The following is an 18,768-nucleotide window of genomic DNA, read 5'->3' as shown; positions in this document are numbered from 1 at the left end:
AGGTATATTAAAATAAAATCACTTACAAGGCTTTTTTGCTGGCGGCGGGATGGTGAGGCCGAGGTAGGCGCCGTTCTCCGCGTCCATCCGCCGTTTGTACTTCTGGCGTCCTCCTCGCACTCGGTCCAGACGAACACCTGCAAAATATACATGCTGTATATTTGAAATAAGTCCAAATAAATCAACATGAAATCAATATTAGAGAACAATGATGATGTCTCCAACAAAATCATGTGAAAAAAACAACATGCTGCTGAGACATTTATGAAGAGAAATTCATTTTTATTAATGACGCACACGAGAATGGACAGGCGACGGTGCGCAGGGATACGGCGGGAGACAAATATAACGCCGAGCGATTTGTGAGGTCTGATTTTTTCAAGGGTATATTTTTGTGATGCAAGCGTATGACTCTTTTGAACGCATACTGTTTCGAGAAGCCAAACTCCTTACTCGTAGAACCCCAGCGACTACCTGGAACTATGTTCTTCGTCACCAAAATCCGACCAGAAGTGGACTTAGGGGACCAAGTGGGGGGGGGGTTCTGTTGATGCACTACACACTACTGATGGGGATGTCAGACTTCATGTCAAATAATCCCAACTGTCCCTTTAATAGTTCCACTTTGTTATTGTAAAATGACTGTTTTTGTTGATTATTATTACTTTTTTTCAGTTTTCTTGTTAAATTCTATTTTTAGCAGGTGCAATAAAACAAAACACTTTGGACGGCCCCGGTCCATATCGTATTATATTTGTAGCTTTGTAAGCTCACAGAGGGCTTATTTGGCTTAAATGTAGTTAGCATACAAAGCAGAGCACATCTGTGGGAGGAGGCCGACCACGTCACGTGCACCTTACGTCCTCTGGTAACGTTGGATGTTGAGCAAACAGACTTAAAGATGGTCAAGTGGAATTCTGACGCGCGACATGTTTCCCCACGACTCGTATAAATTCCTTCGATTCCCCAGGAAACAAAAGAATCTGATTAGGATGGTCTTTTCAATTTCCTGACACCGACTATCCACTAACCTAATTACCCGGCGCGCCCACGGGGGAGCTCATTCTTCCCAGCAAACACAGTGAGATCATTTTATGCCTGGCAGATTGAAGCTAAATCCAGAGAGCCCCCCCTCCGCCTGCCACCACCTCCTCTGCTAACACGCCGCTACATTTGTACATCTTAAAGTAATCAATAAGGCTTGCAAATAGACTTCTTGTTCTTTCCAAACATGTGTGGATTTAATTAGTCGGTTAGGCAGCGGAGAAGCCCAGAAAGATAATGCTACTTTTTTTTGGTCTCGTTTAAAGCCACAGTACGCAGAAACTCATGCACATGCCGGATTGGAATAAGGAGGCTAGCATCTATGTTGTTGCCACGGCAACCCCACATCACCTATTAATTGAATTAGCCTCTTTAGCCACAACAATAAGAGAACGTTCATTCTATGATTTGTACTGTTAGCATTTAGCATGTCCATTCATGAATGTAGCCTCTCTAGCCACAATAGGACAATGTTCATTTCAAGACATGTGCCGTAGTGTTTCTCACATGAATTCATTAGATTAGCGTCGTCAGCCAAAATAATAAGAGAATGCTCAATGCTTGAGCTTGATTAGCATTGGTTAGCATTTAGCATTTCTACTCATTCATGTCGGCTCTCTCGCCACAATAATAGGACAATGTTCATTTCAACATGTGTACCGTTCACGTTTATCATATGAATTAATTGATTATGCTCTTCAGCCACAAATAACAAGACAATACCAATTTCAAGACATGCGCTGTTAGCGTTTAGCATTTGAAAGCCTCAGCTCAGTCGCTCACTTGAACCGCCCCGGCCCTGATCCAAGCAGTGTGGGGATTATCTCCTCATGTGATATGGAACAGTACTGAGAAATGTGACCACAACAAGACAGCTGGATGAAACCCTCCCTCGTCAGCGCCACATTCCACAACTCGGACCCCCATACACCCCCCCACACACACACAGCCCAGGGAGAATGTGGCGGTGGGCAACATGAAAAGAGACCTAGTGTTACCGACACACGGGGGTCAGGATGGTCAGATCATATTAAAAGCAGCCATGTTTTATGGTGGCGGTCCCTTCATGAAGAGCAGCAGCCAAAATATGGATGGGGGGGGGTTACCAGGGTGAAGGAGCATGGAGAATGTTTGCCGGGTGAAATAGGAGTGCCGATGTTATGATCTGATCATAAAGCCCAGTAGAGCTTAGCCGGCGGGGACACAAACATTGGCTGACTGTGTTGAGGATAGGACCACCTGACCCCGGGTTCCCTTTCAAATCCAATAACTTTATTGACATGTGCAGCCTTAAAGATCTTAGCAGTCGCTATGCGTTGTGATGACGTCATCTCAGTGTATAGATTGCTGTCTGATATCATCTTATTGATTGGCAAGGGGACCCGACAGTCAGTGATATTGGATATCGCAAATCTTTGCAGGAAAATAAGGCTTGTAACGCTATCCCGCCATCGCATGTTCACTCAGGAAAAAAGAGAGCCCACGGCCGCCTGTGATGGGACAGCACAAAACAGTCATTCATCCAACGCCACACGAGAGAATCACCCGAAAACACGCCTCGGAAAACACAAAAGCCAGCAGCCGGCTGGTGAAAGTGGCACATGCGACTGTGATTAAACATGCTAACACAACAGGGTGCGAGCAACATACACAAATCAATTCAGCATTTAAGGTAAAAATGGAAAAATAATAAAAAATGCATAAATGCATAAAAATTCTGGATGTGAATTGCATAAAAACTCAAATACTGTACGGGGGGGGGGGGGCAATAAAATGTTACCACTTTTAAATCATACACCAGTTTTTGAAATGAGAACTCTTTCAAAAATTGTTGACGTTGCCACACATACTGTGGGGATACCTGAATGAGAGTGCGTACTGCAACAACCCAGAGACCACTGAGGCCCTGAAGACCAACATCCGTCAGGAAATTCGGAGAATCCCTCCTGAGATGTGTGGCAATGTCATCACAAACTTCAATCAGCGTGTTGCAGCTGTAATCCACAGAAGAGGAGCGTGGATTGAAAATGTCATCAATTATTGAAGTGCGTAGCAAACAAGAAACAAAGTGGGAAACCTTTGGTATCAAATGTTAATTTGATGTATCTGTTACAAAATCTGTAAATACAATTTTTTAATAAGTTCTCATTTAAAAAACTTGTGTGTGATTAAAAAGTGGTAACATTTTATTGGCCCGGTCAGGACTAACTAGACAAAGGGTTCTTCACCTGGGGTCCATGGATGGGTTCAAGAGGGGGTGAATGAATGAAGATCATATAAAAATTCACGCTGTCACGATTACAATGAATGGCCCCTAAATAGTTGCAAAAAATTGAACATTTTGGATGTAAAGTTGTGTTTACGTGAATAATTCTAGGGAACGCTGTCATCGGATATTCAGAACCGCTAAATTGGACTGCAAGGTCGATACGCAAAGTGGATAGAAATGAAAACATTAAAAAATTATTATGAAACTTCTTTTTTATTTAAATGTACAATTCAAAACTAGAATGGAAAGTCCATAAATAAAAGGAAGACTAAGTCAAATGACAAGCTGTGAAGCAGCAGCTCCAGCCACCACGTAAAGAGAAGATAGAAATGCTAGAATATGTAACAGCACACGGTAATGCTAAGGCGGTATTAGTGCTACTATTAGACTCCTGGCAGAGGTGACACCATACCTTCCGCGAGTTGTAATTACCGTCTCTTTCCATCGACTCGCTGACCTTTTATTGGCCTTTGCTGGACGCTTAAGGAGATCACTGAGCTGCATATTGTTGGCGCATAGTGCCGTCACAAAGAAGCACATTGGCTACAATGGAAGAGACTTGGGACAGTCAGCTTCCTTTACGCTTTTGGGTTTTTTTACTTCAATTAACAGAATAAAAGGTACATATAAAAATTGCATTAAAATAAATAAATATGAATAAATACACTGTACACACCAGATATGTCTAAATTCAGTCAAAAAAAGTCTAAATTCAATCACTATTAAAAATGCTACTTTATTAAAAAAAACATGAAAAACAAACACATACAATAATTAAAATTAGGGCTGTCAAATGATGTCAAATTTGAATCTGATTAATTGCCATTTTCAAATTAATTAATCATGATTAATCACCAATATGCCAAATTTGACTGTATTTTATTGAAAGAAAGATACAAGACAGGAGAGGATTATATATCGCGTATTTGTATGCATTAACAGCTCAAATGAACACAAAATTGAAATGAAGCAAAAAGATAGCACACGTGTCTGAAAATGTATTCACCTAACACTAGTTTCTTTAATGAAGTAGGAGCAGAACATTTGACTCACACTGTAACCGTGTTCACTGTTGGTCACTCTTGATGTATTTGCTGATGGGGAAGTCATACAACTTCATGTCATGTCATGTCCCAACTATCCCTTTACAGTTTTAGCACAAAGGCTAAAGCACACCAGCATGAAGAACGCTAAACTGAAGCGCAAAGAGGACAACTAAGTAGTCGTAACTCAGCAAGGTGACTGTCGGTATGTTGAGCGTTACACACTTCGGACATCTGATTGCATAAAGACTGTAGGAAGGAAAAAAATGGAGGAAATTGTCTCGTTTTTCCCCTCAGACTCCCAAAGGTCTCAACAACGCATGCAGGAAGTGAAGTTGGATGTTCAGAAAGCATTTAGTGGATCAATACGGCAAGCCGGAGAGAGAGAGGATAGCGGTGGAGAGACACCCACAGTCCCAGAGAGATAGAGGAGGTGAGATGGGTTGATGGGGGAGACGTCCCTGGGGGGTAAAGATCTGCCTGTGCACTCCTGTAGAGTACTGTTACACTTGATCCAGCTCAGCGGCTTCCTGCACCAAAAAAAAAAAAAAAAAAAACGCCGCCAGGCTCGGCGCTGAGAGGAGAGGTAAAAGTCTTGTGGGATGATGTCACCGGGGTCGCCCCCAGGTCAGCGCCACCTGCACCTCCATGCGGTCCTCATTAAGAAGGTGAAGTCAGCAATAAAGGAACTACTGCTTTACGTCTGCTGAGGCACATGGCCTTGTTTTGATCGCTGATGGTGGCTTGTTAGCAGGATTACACAAAAAAGAAGAATTCATTAAATTTGGTGCTAAACAATCATTTTTGCCTTTGGAGACACAATGGAACTGCCCCGCATCCCAGAAAACAAATGGTAGAATCCTGACAGTGTCATTCACCAGGAAGCAGGAAGTAGCCGACTAGCTAACATACATACTGGAACACCCCTGGAACAACAGACGTAACTCCACAATCGTTTCACTGCTATTTGAGGAATTTCAAGTTTTTAAAATAATCTTTTGACAGAACTGTTCCCCACACCCGCCAAATAAAAAAATGGTCCAACCTATCCTCTTATTTCATTCTTTGTGAAGCAGGAAGTGCCCTGCTAGCTAGCTAACAGACAACAAACAAACACCTTTTCACCACAGTCATCCTCGCCACATCGTGGTTCCAACATCGCGCCTTCACTCCAGCACGGCATACAAGCTATAGCAACACACAAAGTACATTGCTTTGCATTTTCCCCCCACTTTTATTAATGTAAATGATAATAATAATAATAATGCAAATTTAATTCCATCTATTCCCATTTATCGTCTTACCTCCTCCTTTGTGAACCAGGAAGTAGCCTGCTAGCTGCATACTAGCCGACAACCCAACGCAAGACATCACGCCACACTTTGTCCCACAATTATTAGAGGAATTCATGAACGTCAGAATCAATAATCGTGCCGCCGTCATTCTCTGTGAAGCAGGAAGTAGCCTTCTATCTAACATACGTATGCAGATACCATTTTTTTCTACTGTTCCAAATCCTTATTACTAGGGATAACCGATATTGGCCTTTTCCCCGATAACCGATAATGTCCAACTCTCAGAGACAACGGTGCTGGTGCCGCTACAAGCTAACTATCAACATAACATATCAAGACCAGTTCCGACTGTGAGGAAGTATTTCCACGTACTGGTGCCGCTGGATGCCTCGATGACGGCAAGTACGGGAGCCCGCAGGCCTATGTACACAGCTGTTTTCTTTATTATTATTAAGAAGGGAAAGCCCGATACCGATATCAACCAATATAACATTTTTATGCCAATATCGGCCCGATAATATCCTTGGGCCGATATTATCGGACATCCCTACTTATTTCATTTCCAAATAAAAGCAAATAAAACACAAATCAGCTGAGAATAAGTGCTTACCTTCTTTCAACATGCCAACTTTCAGACATTTCATGAAGCGACACGCCTGACAGGATTTGCGTCTCCTTTTGGTGATCTCGCATTCATTGGTGGCCGGGCAGCTGTACTCGATGTTACCTGCAAAAAAAAAAACAACCCAAAAAAGACAGTCAATGTACAGTACAGTATAGTGTATATCGTGGGGGTATCACAGTGCACAGGCGGGCTTTTACATTATGCCGTGCAAAGGTGACCCTTTGTGACACTCCTGAAGGAGAGGAGGCTTTAGTGGCACTTTGACGGGACGTGTGCCGCCCCGCCTCGGAGTCCAACCCCCATTGTGATTCACGGATAAATTGGCTTCATTACGGCGTCGACCCCTTTTCCAGCCCATCCCTCCTAAAGGATGATGGGAAGGCTGCCCTCTCCGCGCAACACAAGGACTTTGCGGTTAGACGCACTCTGCATAATGCCACCAGCGAAAAACTGTTAGCGGACTTCTATGGAAATGCATCCAAGGATCTGCCGTCTGTCTTTTTTTGGATCATTAGCTGCAGAATCCAATGACACTCCTCCAAATCCCTTGATTGAATGTTTACACAATGTCCCGTGAGCCCCGAGATGTATTAATGGTAGCTAAAAACAGCAAACCAGGTGTTGGTGCTTGCAGATCTGCCAAAACTGCCCCCCACCACACACACAGAGTCAGTCAACCCCCTCCCACTGTTAGGCAAGGAGAAGGTGCCAACATTTGTCAGGATCCCTGGCATGTACAGTGCCAGCGGGGTCACATGCTAGGAGAAGGGGGCCCAGGGTCCGGGGCGTGGAGCCAGGATGTTGGCAGATCAAACTGTCCGCTGCTTGCAAGCCGGGTTTGTGTGCAGTGCAAACACATTTTTAGACTTAATATTGCTGTATTGTGCAGCATGTTGTGTTGGTAGGTTACCTTTTCGGGGCAAGGAACCATATTTGCTTCACCTTAAAGCGGTAGAAGCAAGAATGAGTTGGAACAAATTCATTTGAATGCAAAGTTGCACTTGAATTTATGCAACCTCTGTTGTATGTTGCATTTATTTGCAAAAGGCACAAACTTTCAACAGATGCTCAATTAAAAAAAGCCTGGTGATAAGATAATAGTTATGTCTGTAATTAATATCATACGACTGGAGACGTTTCACTTGTTCATCTTCTACAGTAAATTGCTGCACGTTTGTAAACGTTCACAATAAATGAGGGTTGAATCCATCGAGTGCAACTGTATATTTTGAAGTATTATTCATAATAAAAACAATTACTTTTTAATACTATTATGATTTTAGTGAAATGAATGAAAAATGTAATATTTTGTAGCTGAATGCAATACTGTAATGGAGTAACATCTATAAAATATACTTACTGTGTGTTCCACATATTACAGGGAGTCTGCTATAAAAGTTCAAAAAGCGACATACTTAATAAAAAAGATGTGTCACGTATACTGTAGGCTTATGCTTGTTTTATACAAGTTGTATTTGCTTTTCTGACATGTTGTTCAACTTTAATAACACTGTCAAATATTTCATTTTATTGTCATTTTATTCTGATTTCTTTCATGATAAAAAATGTTGTTTTTAGAAACATTTACCGGGTGAAAGTTAAAAGTCAAAGAGTATTTCCCCCCGCCCCATGAGGTCCTTCTTTAAAAGTGATGGTATGCGGTGTGGAAATGCGTCGTCAACATGTCAAACTCGGACTTCACACACGCTTTTAAGCAGCTGTTGTTTTCAAGCCACAGAATTACAATTATTTGTAGTCATTTGAGTTTCTGCAACCAAATATGATTTAATATTACTTTTCTTTACCCCCTTTTTTTGTAATTTCATACAGGAACTCCTCCCCGAAAAGGTCATACAGGAGGTTGATGGCGTCGATACAGTGTAAAGTATTTCAAATGACATCCGTCCGCTTGCAAAAGGTCACATTGACTCAATCATTTTATGGTTATAAAAGAAAACATTTTAGACGTGTATAATGTTGTTGGGCGTGTGTGTGATGGGAAGCGGCTGGGGGGGGTCTGCATTGAGCTTCCAGAATAGTCTTAAATTGCGTACCTTTAAAAGGCAGGGCCGTGGAGCCTCTTAGTTAATCAGGTCTTGCGTCCACCTTTATTCCTCAAAGGACATTTCAGCCACTCTAATATCCTCCCTTAACCTCTCTTATTTTCCCTCTAAATGTTGATATATTATTATGCCACGCTATTATCCACGCGCTCATCTCCACTCAGGCTGGACCTCTCCTTGTCCCCCTCCTTTAGCGAGGCCGGGACCCCCCCCATACTCCCTGATTACCATTCCATTAAAGCACCGTCTCCTTTCAGCGAGTGACCAACGTCCCTTGTCCCTTTTATTTAGAGGACTCCTCCGCGTCCCTTCTCCTCTTTTTTTCCCCCTCCTCTCCGGCAACACGAGGGCCAGCTTTCTAATTGGACCCCCATCTACTTGGGAGCCCCCCTTCACCATCCCCAAAGAGACCGCCGTCCCCACCTTGCTCGCCTCCTTTCTTGACTTTCCGCCGACGGAACGCCGGCTTCTTAATTACAGTCACCCAACACTGATTGTTATTGACTGAAACTCCCACAGCTCGGGACGAATGACAGACGCATTAGGTCCATTTTGTCCTCCAAAAAGGAGGAGAAGCAGAAGAAGAGGACACAAAGTCATGGAGCACTATTTACAGCCTGATAGTGTTTGCTGTCTGGGGTCGACAATACAGTCTTGGTAGCCACGGCAACCAACTTCTCCTCCAACAAACTAAAACCAGCTAATTCATCATGAGTGATCAAAAGACATCACCACCACTGCACCACTCTGCAGGCATGTCAATAAACTTGTTATACCCTCGTCCCTCCTTCGTAGCGGTTCCTGGGTTCTGAATAGAAGAGTTCCTTAGTATGCGGATATTCAGTAGGGACGACTCGGAGCACTTACGACCTGTCTAAATACACTCCTGTTGGAGAACCATGTCATGTGAGAAGGTCGAAAAGAGGAAGTGTGACCTACCTTGTATCGTCCTTTTGAAAAAGGCCTTGCAGGCTTCACAGGAGGCCACGCCGTAGTGGTACCCTGACGCGATGTCACCACACACCAGGCAAAGCCTCTTGGGAATGGCGTTGAGCATGTACTCGCACTTGATGGGTGACTCGTCCGCCAGTCCGACGGAGCAGTCGTCGTAGCGGCGTAAACAGGCGGCCCCGCCGCCGTGGATGCCCGGGTTGAACATGGGCGGCGAGTCCAGGACGTGCGAGCGTACCCCGCCGCCGCCGTTGATGTAGCCGCCGCTGGCGTCCGAGTTGCCGCTGGGACTGTGGTGACTGCCGGTGTCTACTAGCGAGGATGACGGGCTGGAGGGCTCGGTTTTGACGTAGGAACCACAGCTGGAGGACAGGTGTCGGTCCTCAGAGGGCATTCTAGTGAGCAGCCTGGACACAAAAGGACATTTCATCGTGAGACATACTGTAGTTGTGTCAAAATGAACCACAAATTTGAAACCACTGGAGTGTCCAAATCACGTAAAACAAATGGCTGGATTTTGGACACCGCGGTGTTAAAGTGACAATTTAAAACCATTCAATCCTCAGTGCGTGTGGGACCAGCCTGGACTAGCACTAGCATCTTTTTCCTGAAAATTCCTCACTTTTATGTCATTTTAGAAAACAGTCAAATAAATGGTGCATCTTTACGCAATCAACACGGCTAAAGAATGCTGGGATCACGCCTGACAGGCTGTAGCTAGTGCCATCATGGCTTCATCACTCTGCAGGAAATTCATCAGCCGTGACGGGAGCGCCGGGCTTGATAGACGACGTTACCGTCACCAGCATTAGCACGTGGCAATGCGACGTGATATACTGCACTCACTCACTTACGTCTGCCTGAGAAAAAAACACTAACTAATGACGCCGCCCCCCCGACACACACACTTCTCGCAAACAACGCAATTGGTCGACGGCCAGAAGGAAATGAAGCAATGAAACTTCAGAGGGTTTTAATGGCCGTGGAGAGCGTTAGCCTCACGTACCGGAGAGCGTGGGTAACATGTGACCTAATCAATAGCTCCTTGGACGCAAGCACGGGGTTTGGGAGGATGAGGAGGATAACAGGATCTTACAGGGGGTTAAACTACACATGATAAACGACAAGCATATTTCTAATCAGTCGACGTACACGTTTATTTCTTGAATGCTGTTGGAGCTAAAAGAATAACGTTCATTTGTGTGAGAACCATTTCAGTAGAATAGAAGAGCCGTCATTTCACTGGAATAAAGACAGAATATGAAATTAGTTAAAACAAAATGACTAAAAAGTCCAAAAGTATTACGTGAGTATCATCAAAAAAATAAGTAAATACAGTTAATTTTACATTATAGTCGTCCCTCGTTTATTGCGTTTAATTGGTTCCGGACCCCACCCAGATAAATGAATGTCCGCGAAACAGGATTCAATGTTAAAAAATTGAATATTTTCGTATTACAGCATAGAAAACCTGTTTATGCCTTTTTACCATTATTAGAGCCCCGTAGACATGAATAACACCTCCTATTATTCATTGCTTACACCGGAGTGCAAGACTGTTATACTACAGGGACTCTAGACGGCCGCTAGCCAGCAAACTAACACCCGAACAAGCTAGCAAGCCAACCAGTTAGCCTGGCTCCGTTTATGATCGGTCATCCCCTCAACAGATGAGACGTTGTTCAGACAAACATTACCTCAAACGACTAAAGGATCGAAAGCATCCATATTTTGATTTGAGAATCGGTTTTAGAGCACGAAGAACTGGTATCAGAAGCAGTGATATTTCAGTATCGATCCGCACATCACTAGTCTTCAAGAAGTACTACTGTGCACTTTATCCAATTTTACAAAAACAGTCGTCCCTCGGTTATCGTGGTTAACCTGTTTATGACTTTCTAAATGTGGTTTTTACCATTTTTAGACATGAAATAACATCCCTGCAGTCACCGTTACTCTCCTATTACTCATTGTTTACACCGGACTGCATGACTGTTATGCTACAGGGACTCTTGACGGCACCCTAACAAGCTAGCAAGCTAACCAGTTAGCCTCAAACTTATTTCTGCTGAAGTTAAGAAAGGGTTTAAATGGAGTGGGGAAAAAGTTACACAAGACCTTGTGACAGTTTCATCAGGTCTTTAATGTCAGGAGTATAAGATTTGGACTTTTTTTTCTAGTCTCAACTTGACTGTGAAGACATGACGTTACATTAAGACTGCTGTTCCGAAGCATACAAGTTGAATCTTGCAACATTAAAACTATTTTCTGCTAATATTCTGATTTTTTTCTTGTAACATTACAACTTTATTCTGACAATATCACCGTGTTTTATCTCAGACATTTTTTGTCTCCCTGGAAAATTCAGACTTTATTCTCTTGACCTAACTTTATTCACAACGTTATGATTTTTTTCTCATACGAAATGAATTTTCTCTTGTAGCAATGCAACTTTATTCCCAGAATATTGAGTCTTCTGTGCTAATAATTGTTTTCAGCAACTTTACTCTACTCTATGATGAGTGTTGTTGTCACAATATTACAGCAGTTTTCGTTCTTTTCATTCTTTGCATGTGTACAGTCTTTAAATAAGAGCTGAACTTGTGCGACCTGATCATATCTACTCATCCTCAGCTTCCTGTTTCAGATTTCTTTTTTTTAAACTGCTTTTATGGGTCCTTCTGCATTTTTAATCAGGCTCTTAACATAGATGGAGCGATACGACGGCGTGCTTCATTCTGCAGGCAGTGGTTAATAAAAGATTTGCAGGAAGTCGCATTAAAACAGCGGGGCCGCTTTGGTCGATTGCAGGGTTTGTTTTCTTGGAGGGAGCCGTGCCGTAATGCATCATTACAGAAGGGGGGGGGGGATTCCCGATGGGATTGTACATCGTCGCGTGTGTTTAATAAAAAGTAGTTCACGCCACAATTAGCAACAGCGTAACCGGGAATGTTGTTTTTTTTAATTTGGGAATCTGTCGAACTGAGCTGCCAATTAGAGGAAAATGTGGTTGTTTTTAAAACGTTATTAACTCATTCAATCCCAGCCATTTTTCAAAATTCAACCCCATCAGTAGCGGCCATTTTAGACCATTTGGACTGATCTTTCAAGGCACCTAGAACATTGTGTTGTATGGTCATATAGAAACATGAACCTAGAACATTGTGTTGTATGGTCATATAGAAACATGAACCTAGAACATTGTGTTGTATGGTCATATAGAAACATGAACCTAGAACATTGTGTTGTATGGTCATATAGAAACATGAACCTAGAACATTGTGTTGTATGGTCATATAGAAACATGAACCTAGAACATTGTGTTGTATGGTCATATAGAAACATGAACCTAGAACATTGTGTTGTATGGTCATATAGAAACATGAACCTAGAACATTGTGTTGTATGGTCATATAGAAACATGAACCTAGAACATTGTGTTGTATGGTCATATAGAAACATGAACCTAGGTCCACTTCCTCCTCCTGTCATGTGTGTTTCTTTCGTCCACATGATCTCTGCTGAGCTCTTATCAAATGCACATCTGCCAACTAGTGGCCGTTTTTATGGCTTAAAGATGCTCTAAAGCTAAATACATGAGTGGGGAGTTGCGTCATCGCCTCTTTCAGCCTCTCGGGCAAAAAAACCTAAAAAGACGTATAAATACGTTGTTGGGTTTATAAAAACGTCTAACTCCGTCTTTGGTGTTGAATAAGTTAAAACATATCTTTCCCATGAAAAAAGGTAATCGGGAAGCTGCCGAATGACTCCTTTTCGGACATGTGGAAGTGTGCAAGCGTAAACATGTGGTGGGCAATATTGGGGGGGGGTCATGTGTGATGGGGGACAAGGTAAATCACGGTGTTGAACATGGAAGCGGCAAGGAGCCATGCATGAAATGACTTCATTCATCTTTCCGTGATCGACTGCCATTGTTTGGGTGGAGTGGCTTGGGGCGGTGATGGGGGGGCACTGTCCCTTCAGTGGATTTACAGACTAAACGTGGGCAGCAGGGGGGCACGGCAAACAAGCAAGAAGTATGAAAAAATATGAGCAACAACTACAAACGTGAAGCGAACCTCACAGAGTAGCTCTGTTGCATAACTGAAGTTGATAGTAGACGTTGCCATGACAACATAAGGATGCCACGTGCACTGCGTGCGCTGCTGTGTGTTTGTGGAAGCCAGAAGTGACCAAAGTGCAACCCGGGGGCCGTTTGGGGCCCGGGGCTGTATATTTATATATTTACTGGAGCTCAACACATTCTGGAAATACAATTAAACAAGAAAACAAAAAAATAAAAATAAAAACAACATAAAAGGAAAAAAGGAGCGGTCATTTTATGAAAACAAAGACAAAATATTTGAGAATTAAAGTCATAATATTAGGAGAAAGCAAGTCGTTGTTGTTGAAAAAAGTTGACAAAGTTGTACTTTTACTGGAACAAAGCCGTCATGTTTTAGAAGCAAGAAGTTGAAATATCACAGAAGTTAAGTTGATAATATCATGAAAAACAAATAAGGTCCAATTTTTGGAAAATGAGGTTGGATAAAAGTTCAAATATCAGGAAATGAAATACAAATAATAGTGTATGGGATTAAAGTCGCATTCCGGGAAAAAAGATTACAAGCAAAAAGTTGAAATATTTATAAAATTGAAAAAAAAAACAGCAGCAAAAACAAAAAAACATCATCATGGGCTGTTTTTTCTTAAAATACAGAAAACGTCTCAGACGGGCTGGTTGACAAAACATAAAACACCAAAGTGGCCCCCGCATCCTTTCATTTTCCAGTAGTGGCCCTCAGTGGAAAAGGTTTGGACGCCCCTGGTGTAATCTAACCCTTCTAGTCCTCAACCAAAATTTGCCAAAACTTGCACCTCGACTGTGTTTCCTGTGCTGTTCTGAACAAATCCACCACATGGCGGCGCTGTTCCGAACTCCCATATGTCAAACTGCATGCTGGCCACACAGTCAGGAAGGAGCGCAGCTCTGCAAAGCGCCCACTGCAACTTGCAGGTGTTTGAAGGATGATTATAACTGATATCTGTAGTACGTGTAGCTAGCATGTCTTCCAAAGCAATTTGGAGCACAACCCATAGGGGGCGCCCTAATTACATTAATATCAACTTCAGGCTTTGCTCTAGTTCCCCCATTTTTGCCATCTTTGTAAATGTTCTTTTCCAAATATGATGACTTTATTCACATCATATTTTGACGTTATTTCCACAAAACAACATTTTCCCCAACCTAATTTTCCAAAAGTTACAACTTTTGTTTTGTTTTGTTTCTCATCATATTACGACATCGAAAAAATACTTTTTATTTTTTTGGCTATTTCAAATCCATGCTACTAAAATGACTGAAATGATACATTTTTCTTCATAATATTTTGACTTTATTCCCATAAAGTGACAGCTTTTTTTTTTTGACTTCCAACTATTTCAACTTTGGTGTTGCAAATGTTCTTCTCACACTTCTGACTTCATTCCCACAACATTTACACTTTCTATTCTTCTGACATTGTAACTTTTTTCCAACCCAATTTTCCAAAAATGACAACTTCATTCGCTATTTTGTTGTGTTTCTCGTCATGTTACAGCTTCTAAAAAATGACATATTTTTTCTTTCATATTTCTGTGATCTATGCTACTAAAATGAGATTATTTTTCCCTGTAATATTACAAGTTTATTTTTGTTTTTTTTTGTTTTACTTTTTCCTCCTTAGAGTACAAGTTTTTCCTCGTAATATTTTGACTTTATTCCCGTAAAATGACAGCTGTTTTTCCCATTTCTGCTGTTTTTTTTTCCAGTTTCAACTTTCTTCTGGTAAATGTTCATCTCGGAATTCTGACCTTATTCCATAACAATTCAACTTTATTCTTGGAACTTTTTTCCGCAACCTCATTTTCCAAAAACACCAACTTTGTTAGTTTGTTTCTCATTATATTGCAACATTAAAAAAAAGTATTTTTCTTTAATATTTCAACTTTATGTTACTAAAGTATTTTCCTCCCAATATTACAATGTCATTCTCGTAAAATTACGACTTTTTCGTTAGATTACAACTTTCTCTTTTAATATTTTGACTTTATGCTTGTAAAATTACTGCTGATTTGCCATTTTTTTTGCATTTTTTTTTGGTTTTCTTGTTAAATTATATTTTTAGAATGTGCCACGGACTGCAAATGGCCCCCCCGGGCCGCACTTTGGACACCCTTGATATAGCTAGACGAGACGTCCAGCGTACAGCCTCTTCAATGTCATCGCTATGAGGGGACATGCATGCATAGATTTCCCACATGGATGATGTCTCCTCACCTGGAGTATCAACCCCCCAACCCCCACCCTCCTGTCCTGTCTAATAGGCGTCCTGTTCTCCCTGCAAAGTCAAACACACCCCCTAACTGCCTTTTAAAAAGACACACAGTAGCGTGGTGGTGGTGGTGGTGGGGGAGAATAAACGAGCGGCGACTTAAGCCGTCATTGGGAATGAAGAGTGAGGTGGTGGTGGAGAGGGGGGGGATCTCATGAGGGACAGTTACCATATTGATTTCATAAATAAACAGAGATGGACATCGATCCTCTGGCGTTATTTTGCATTTCAATTACCGCCTGGAAACGTAACCTTCAAACGTCTGCGTCTTCTTCCTCTTTGCCGCCACAGCATCGCAGCCATCATCACACTCCTGTCCATGCACAGGTTGTCCCCCCCCCCGGTTCAAGAACAAATGTGCAAATGAGCCAACTTTGCATGGAGCTAACGCTGTTAGCGCACGGCCTCACCTCACGCGGACGCAACGCAAAGGAGGACTCAAGACGTCCCGTCCGGCAGAAATGGAACACGGCGGCCCTCGGCGATGACATGCACCGCTTCCTGTTTGTGGCTTGATCAATAAAATAAACTGATTGAGGAGGAGGAGGAGGAGGCGGCCTTTGTGTTTAAGTGTTCTTGCACAGTGGCTGCACACCTCATCCATCCATCCATCCATCCATCCATCCATCCATCCATCCATCCATCCATCCATCCTCATGAGTCCTTCACACACACTCCCTGCAGGAGATATCTACACTACATGGGGGGGTCGTGACATGTGATGAAGTTATTCCTCGTGTGATGCTGTCTCACACACACACACACACACACACACACATGCACGCACACACACACACACACGTCAGCATGCAAAACTGTTGAAGTGTGTTGTGCTGAGTGCTGGCGGAAAAAGGAAATGTACTTTATTCTATTGATAAAAATGGATTGCAATTCATATACCATTTTTAACATAACAAACTATTATTATAATGTGAACTCTCTGCCGGACTGCTGTTATTATTCATTTGTTTTTCTGTTTATGAATGCATTACTATTTTTATACTACACATTCTTCCTTGTTATACATGACTTCCTGTTGGCCGTAAGCTTTTACATGACTGCTACGGTTTTTATTCAATGGAATTATGACTATTATTGTGATTATATATATATATATATATATATATATATATATATATATATATATATATATATATATATATATATATATACTTTTTTACTTTACAAGTACTTTGTATGTTATTTTCACAAGACTTACGCTCGGCTACGTCTGCTCAATGAAGCTGGATTTCATTTCATCTCAGCTAATTTTAGGAACCAATACGTGCACATTTTGTAGTATTATCTTCTTTTTTTGGACTTACACTTTACACTTTATTTATTTTACAATGTTTTCTAACTTTTTATGGGATCAATAAAGTTTGATTTGATTTGAGCTAATTTTAGGAACTCACTTTTGCAATATTATTATTATTATTATTATTATTATTATTATTACTATATTTGCTTATTTGACCTTCAACTATTTCATTTTTTTCCTTAACATTTTTTACTCTTGCCTGTAACATTTCATACGATGAATGAAGTTAGATTAGATTTCATCTGAGCGAAGTATTTCTTATTCCAGCCATATCTTGACCTGATGTACTATTTTTCTAGCATGCCTTACCCTCGGCTGTCACGTTTTATGAGATGAATGAATAAAGTTGGCTCGGATTTAAAGGTGACCACTGGGAGGAAGTGGTGGATCCTGTGCAGATAAAGATTAGGAAAAATGTCTAAAGAGGTGGAAAGTTGGGATTGTTTGCAGGAAAAACATCTTAGGACACTGGTGTGCCCTTGAGCAAGGCATTGGTGCATGAAGCATACAACTATTACTCATTTAGTCCACAATGTGTTGCAATGAAGCCATTTTCTGTATTAATATAACATGAATTAGAAACCTTTTGGTGGCAAATTCAACAGCAGACAGTAAAAGAACTTACATACTAAATTAAAAAGTACAAGGAGGCAAACCGTCAATTAAAAATAGCTTTTTTGGAGGTGAAAAGATGTGTGTTTAGTCGGTGGTAAGCATAATGACGACAGCATGTGCAATAATTCAACATCATACGACAACATGGTGTTTCTCTGCACAGACACACTGACGTGTCACCATCATACCACGCCACTAAATTTAGAAGCCAGCTCGCTGTGTGTGTGTGTGTGTGTGTGTGTGTGTGTGTGTGTGAGAGAGATACTTTGGTATCGTGTGTGTGTGTGTGTGTGTGTGAGAGAGATACTTTGGTATCGTGTGTGTGTGTGTGTGTGTGTGTGAGTGCTACCGCTTGCGATGACGGCCCCTATGGGAATACAGTATGGAGATGAAATTATGGGCTACTTTCTGCAGGAATGGCAGTGAAACGATGCCAAAATGGTCACATCTTTGATCATCAACAAATATGTCATATTCAAAAGAAAAACACAACAAACTGATTTTTAGAAAATATTGAAAATAATGAAAACATGTAAACAAAAGCGTTTTTGCAGAAATGTTTTTAAAACGGCTTCTGTTCCTGTCAAGTGGCGTTGCGGGCTGCTTTTCGCAAGTGAAATGATGCCAAAGGTGTCACATCTTTGCATCAAATATCATGTCAAAAAGAAATAAAGCAATGTCATGGTAAAAAGGAAACAACAAGAAAAAAAAACACCAATTTTGTTTTTACAAAAAATATTTAAAATAAATGAACAATTTAAAAGAAATGAATTGGTGAGAATATTCAAGTGTTCCTGTGGAATTATTTTGAAAGCGGCTTCTGTTCACGTCAGTTGGCTTTATGGGCTACTTTTTGCAAGAATGGCAGTGAGATGAGGTCCAAATTGTCACATTTTTGCATCATATATCATGTAATAAGTAAATAAATAAAAGAAAAAACCTAACCAAAAAAACACCAGAATTTTGTAGATATATTTCTATAAATACTTGAATGATTTCAAATGAATGAATTGATGAGAATAATCAAGTGTTGTGAAATGATGTCCAAATAATCCCATCTTTGCATCATACATAATGTAAATAAATACATAAATAAATAAATGGCATGATAAAAAGAAAAAACAACACCAAAAAAACACCAGATATAAAAAAAATATTTTAAATAAAT

General features: G+C 41.2%; 1 protein-coding gene across 2 annotated transcripts in view; it reads right to left on the bottom strand.

Moving 5' to 3' along the window:
- The window catches only part of esrrgb (estrogen-related receptor gamma b), a 50,665-nt gene that overhangs the window by 15,608 nt on the left and 16,289 nt on the right, over positions 1–18,768 (bottom strand). For both annotated transcript variants that reach the window (XM_054762580.1, XM_054762583.1), the window contains 3 exons: positions 9,279–9,697; positions 6,262–6,378; positions 27–137 (listed from right to left, as the gene is read on the bottom strand). In XM_054762580.1, coding sequence (XP_054618555.1) covers positions 27–137; positions 6,262–6,378; positions 9,279–9,697 — 647 coding nt within the window. The remainder of the gene's footprint in view (positions 1–26; positions 138–6,261; positions 6,379–9,278; positions 9,698–18,768) is intronic.

This window comes from Dunckerocampus dactyliophorus, chromosome 19 (assembly GCF_027744805.1).
Source record: "Dunckerocampus dactyliophorus isolate RoL2022-P2 chromosome 19, RoL_Ddac_1.1, whole genome shotgun sequence".
In the NCBI taxonomy this organism is placed as follows: Eukaryota; Metazoa; Chordata; class Actinopteri; order Syngnathiformes; family Syngnathidae; genus Dunckerocampus; species Dunckerocampus dactyliophorus.
This window is presented reverse-complemented; position numbering and strand designations above follow the sequence as displayed.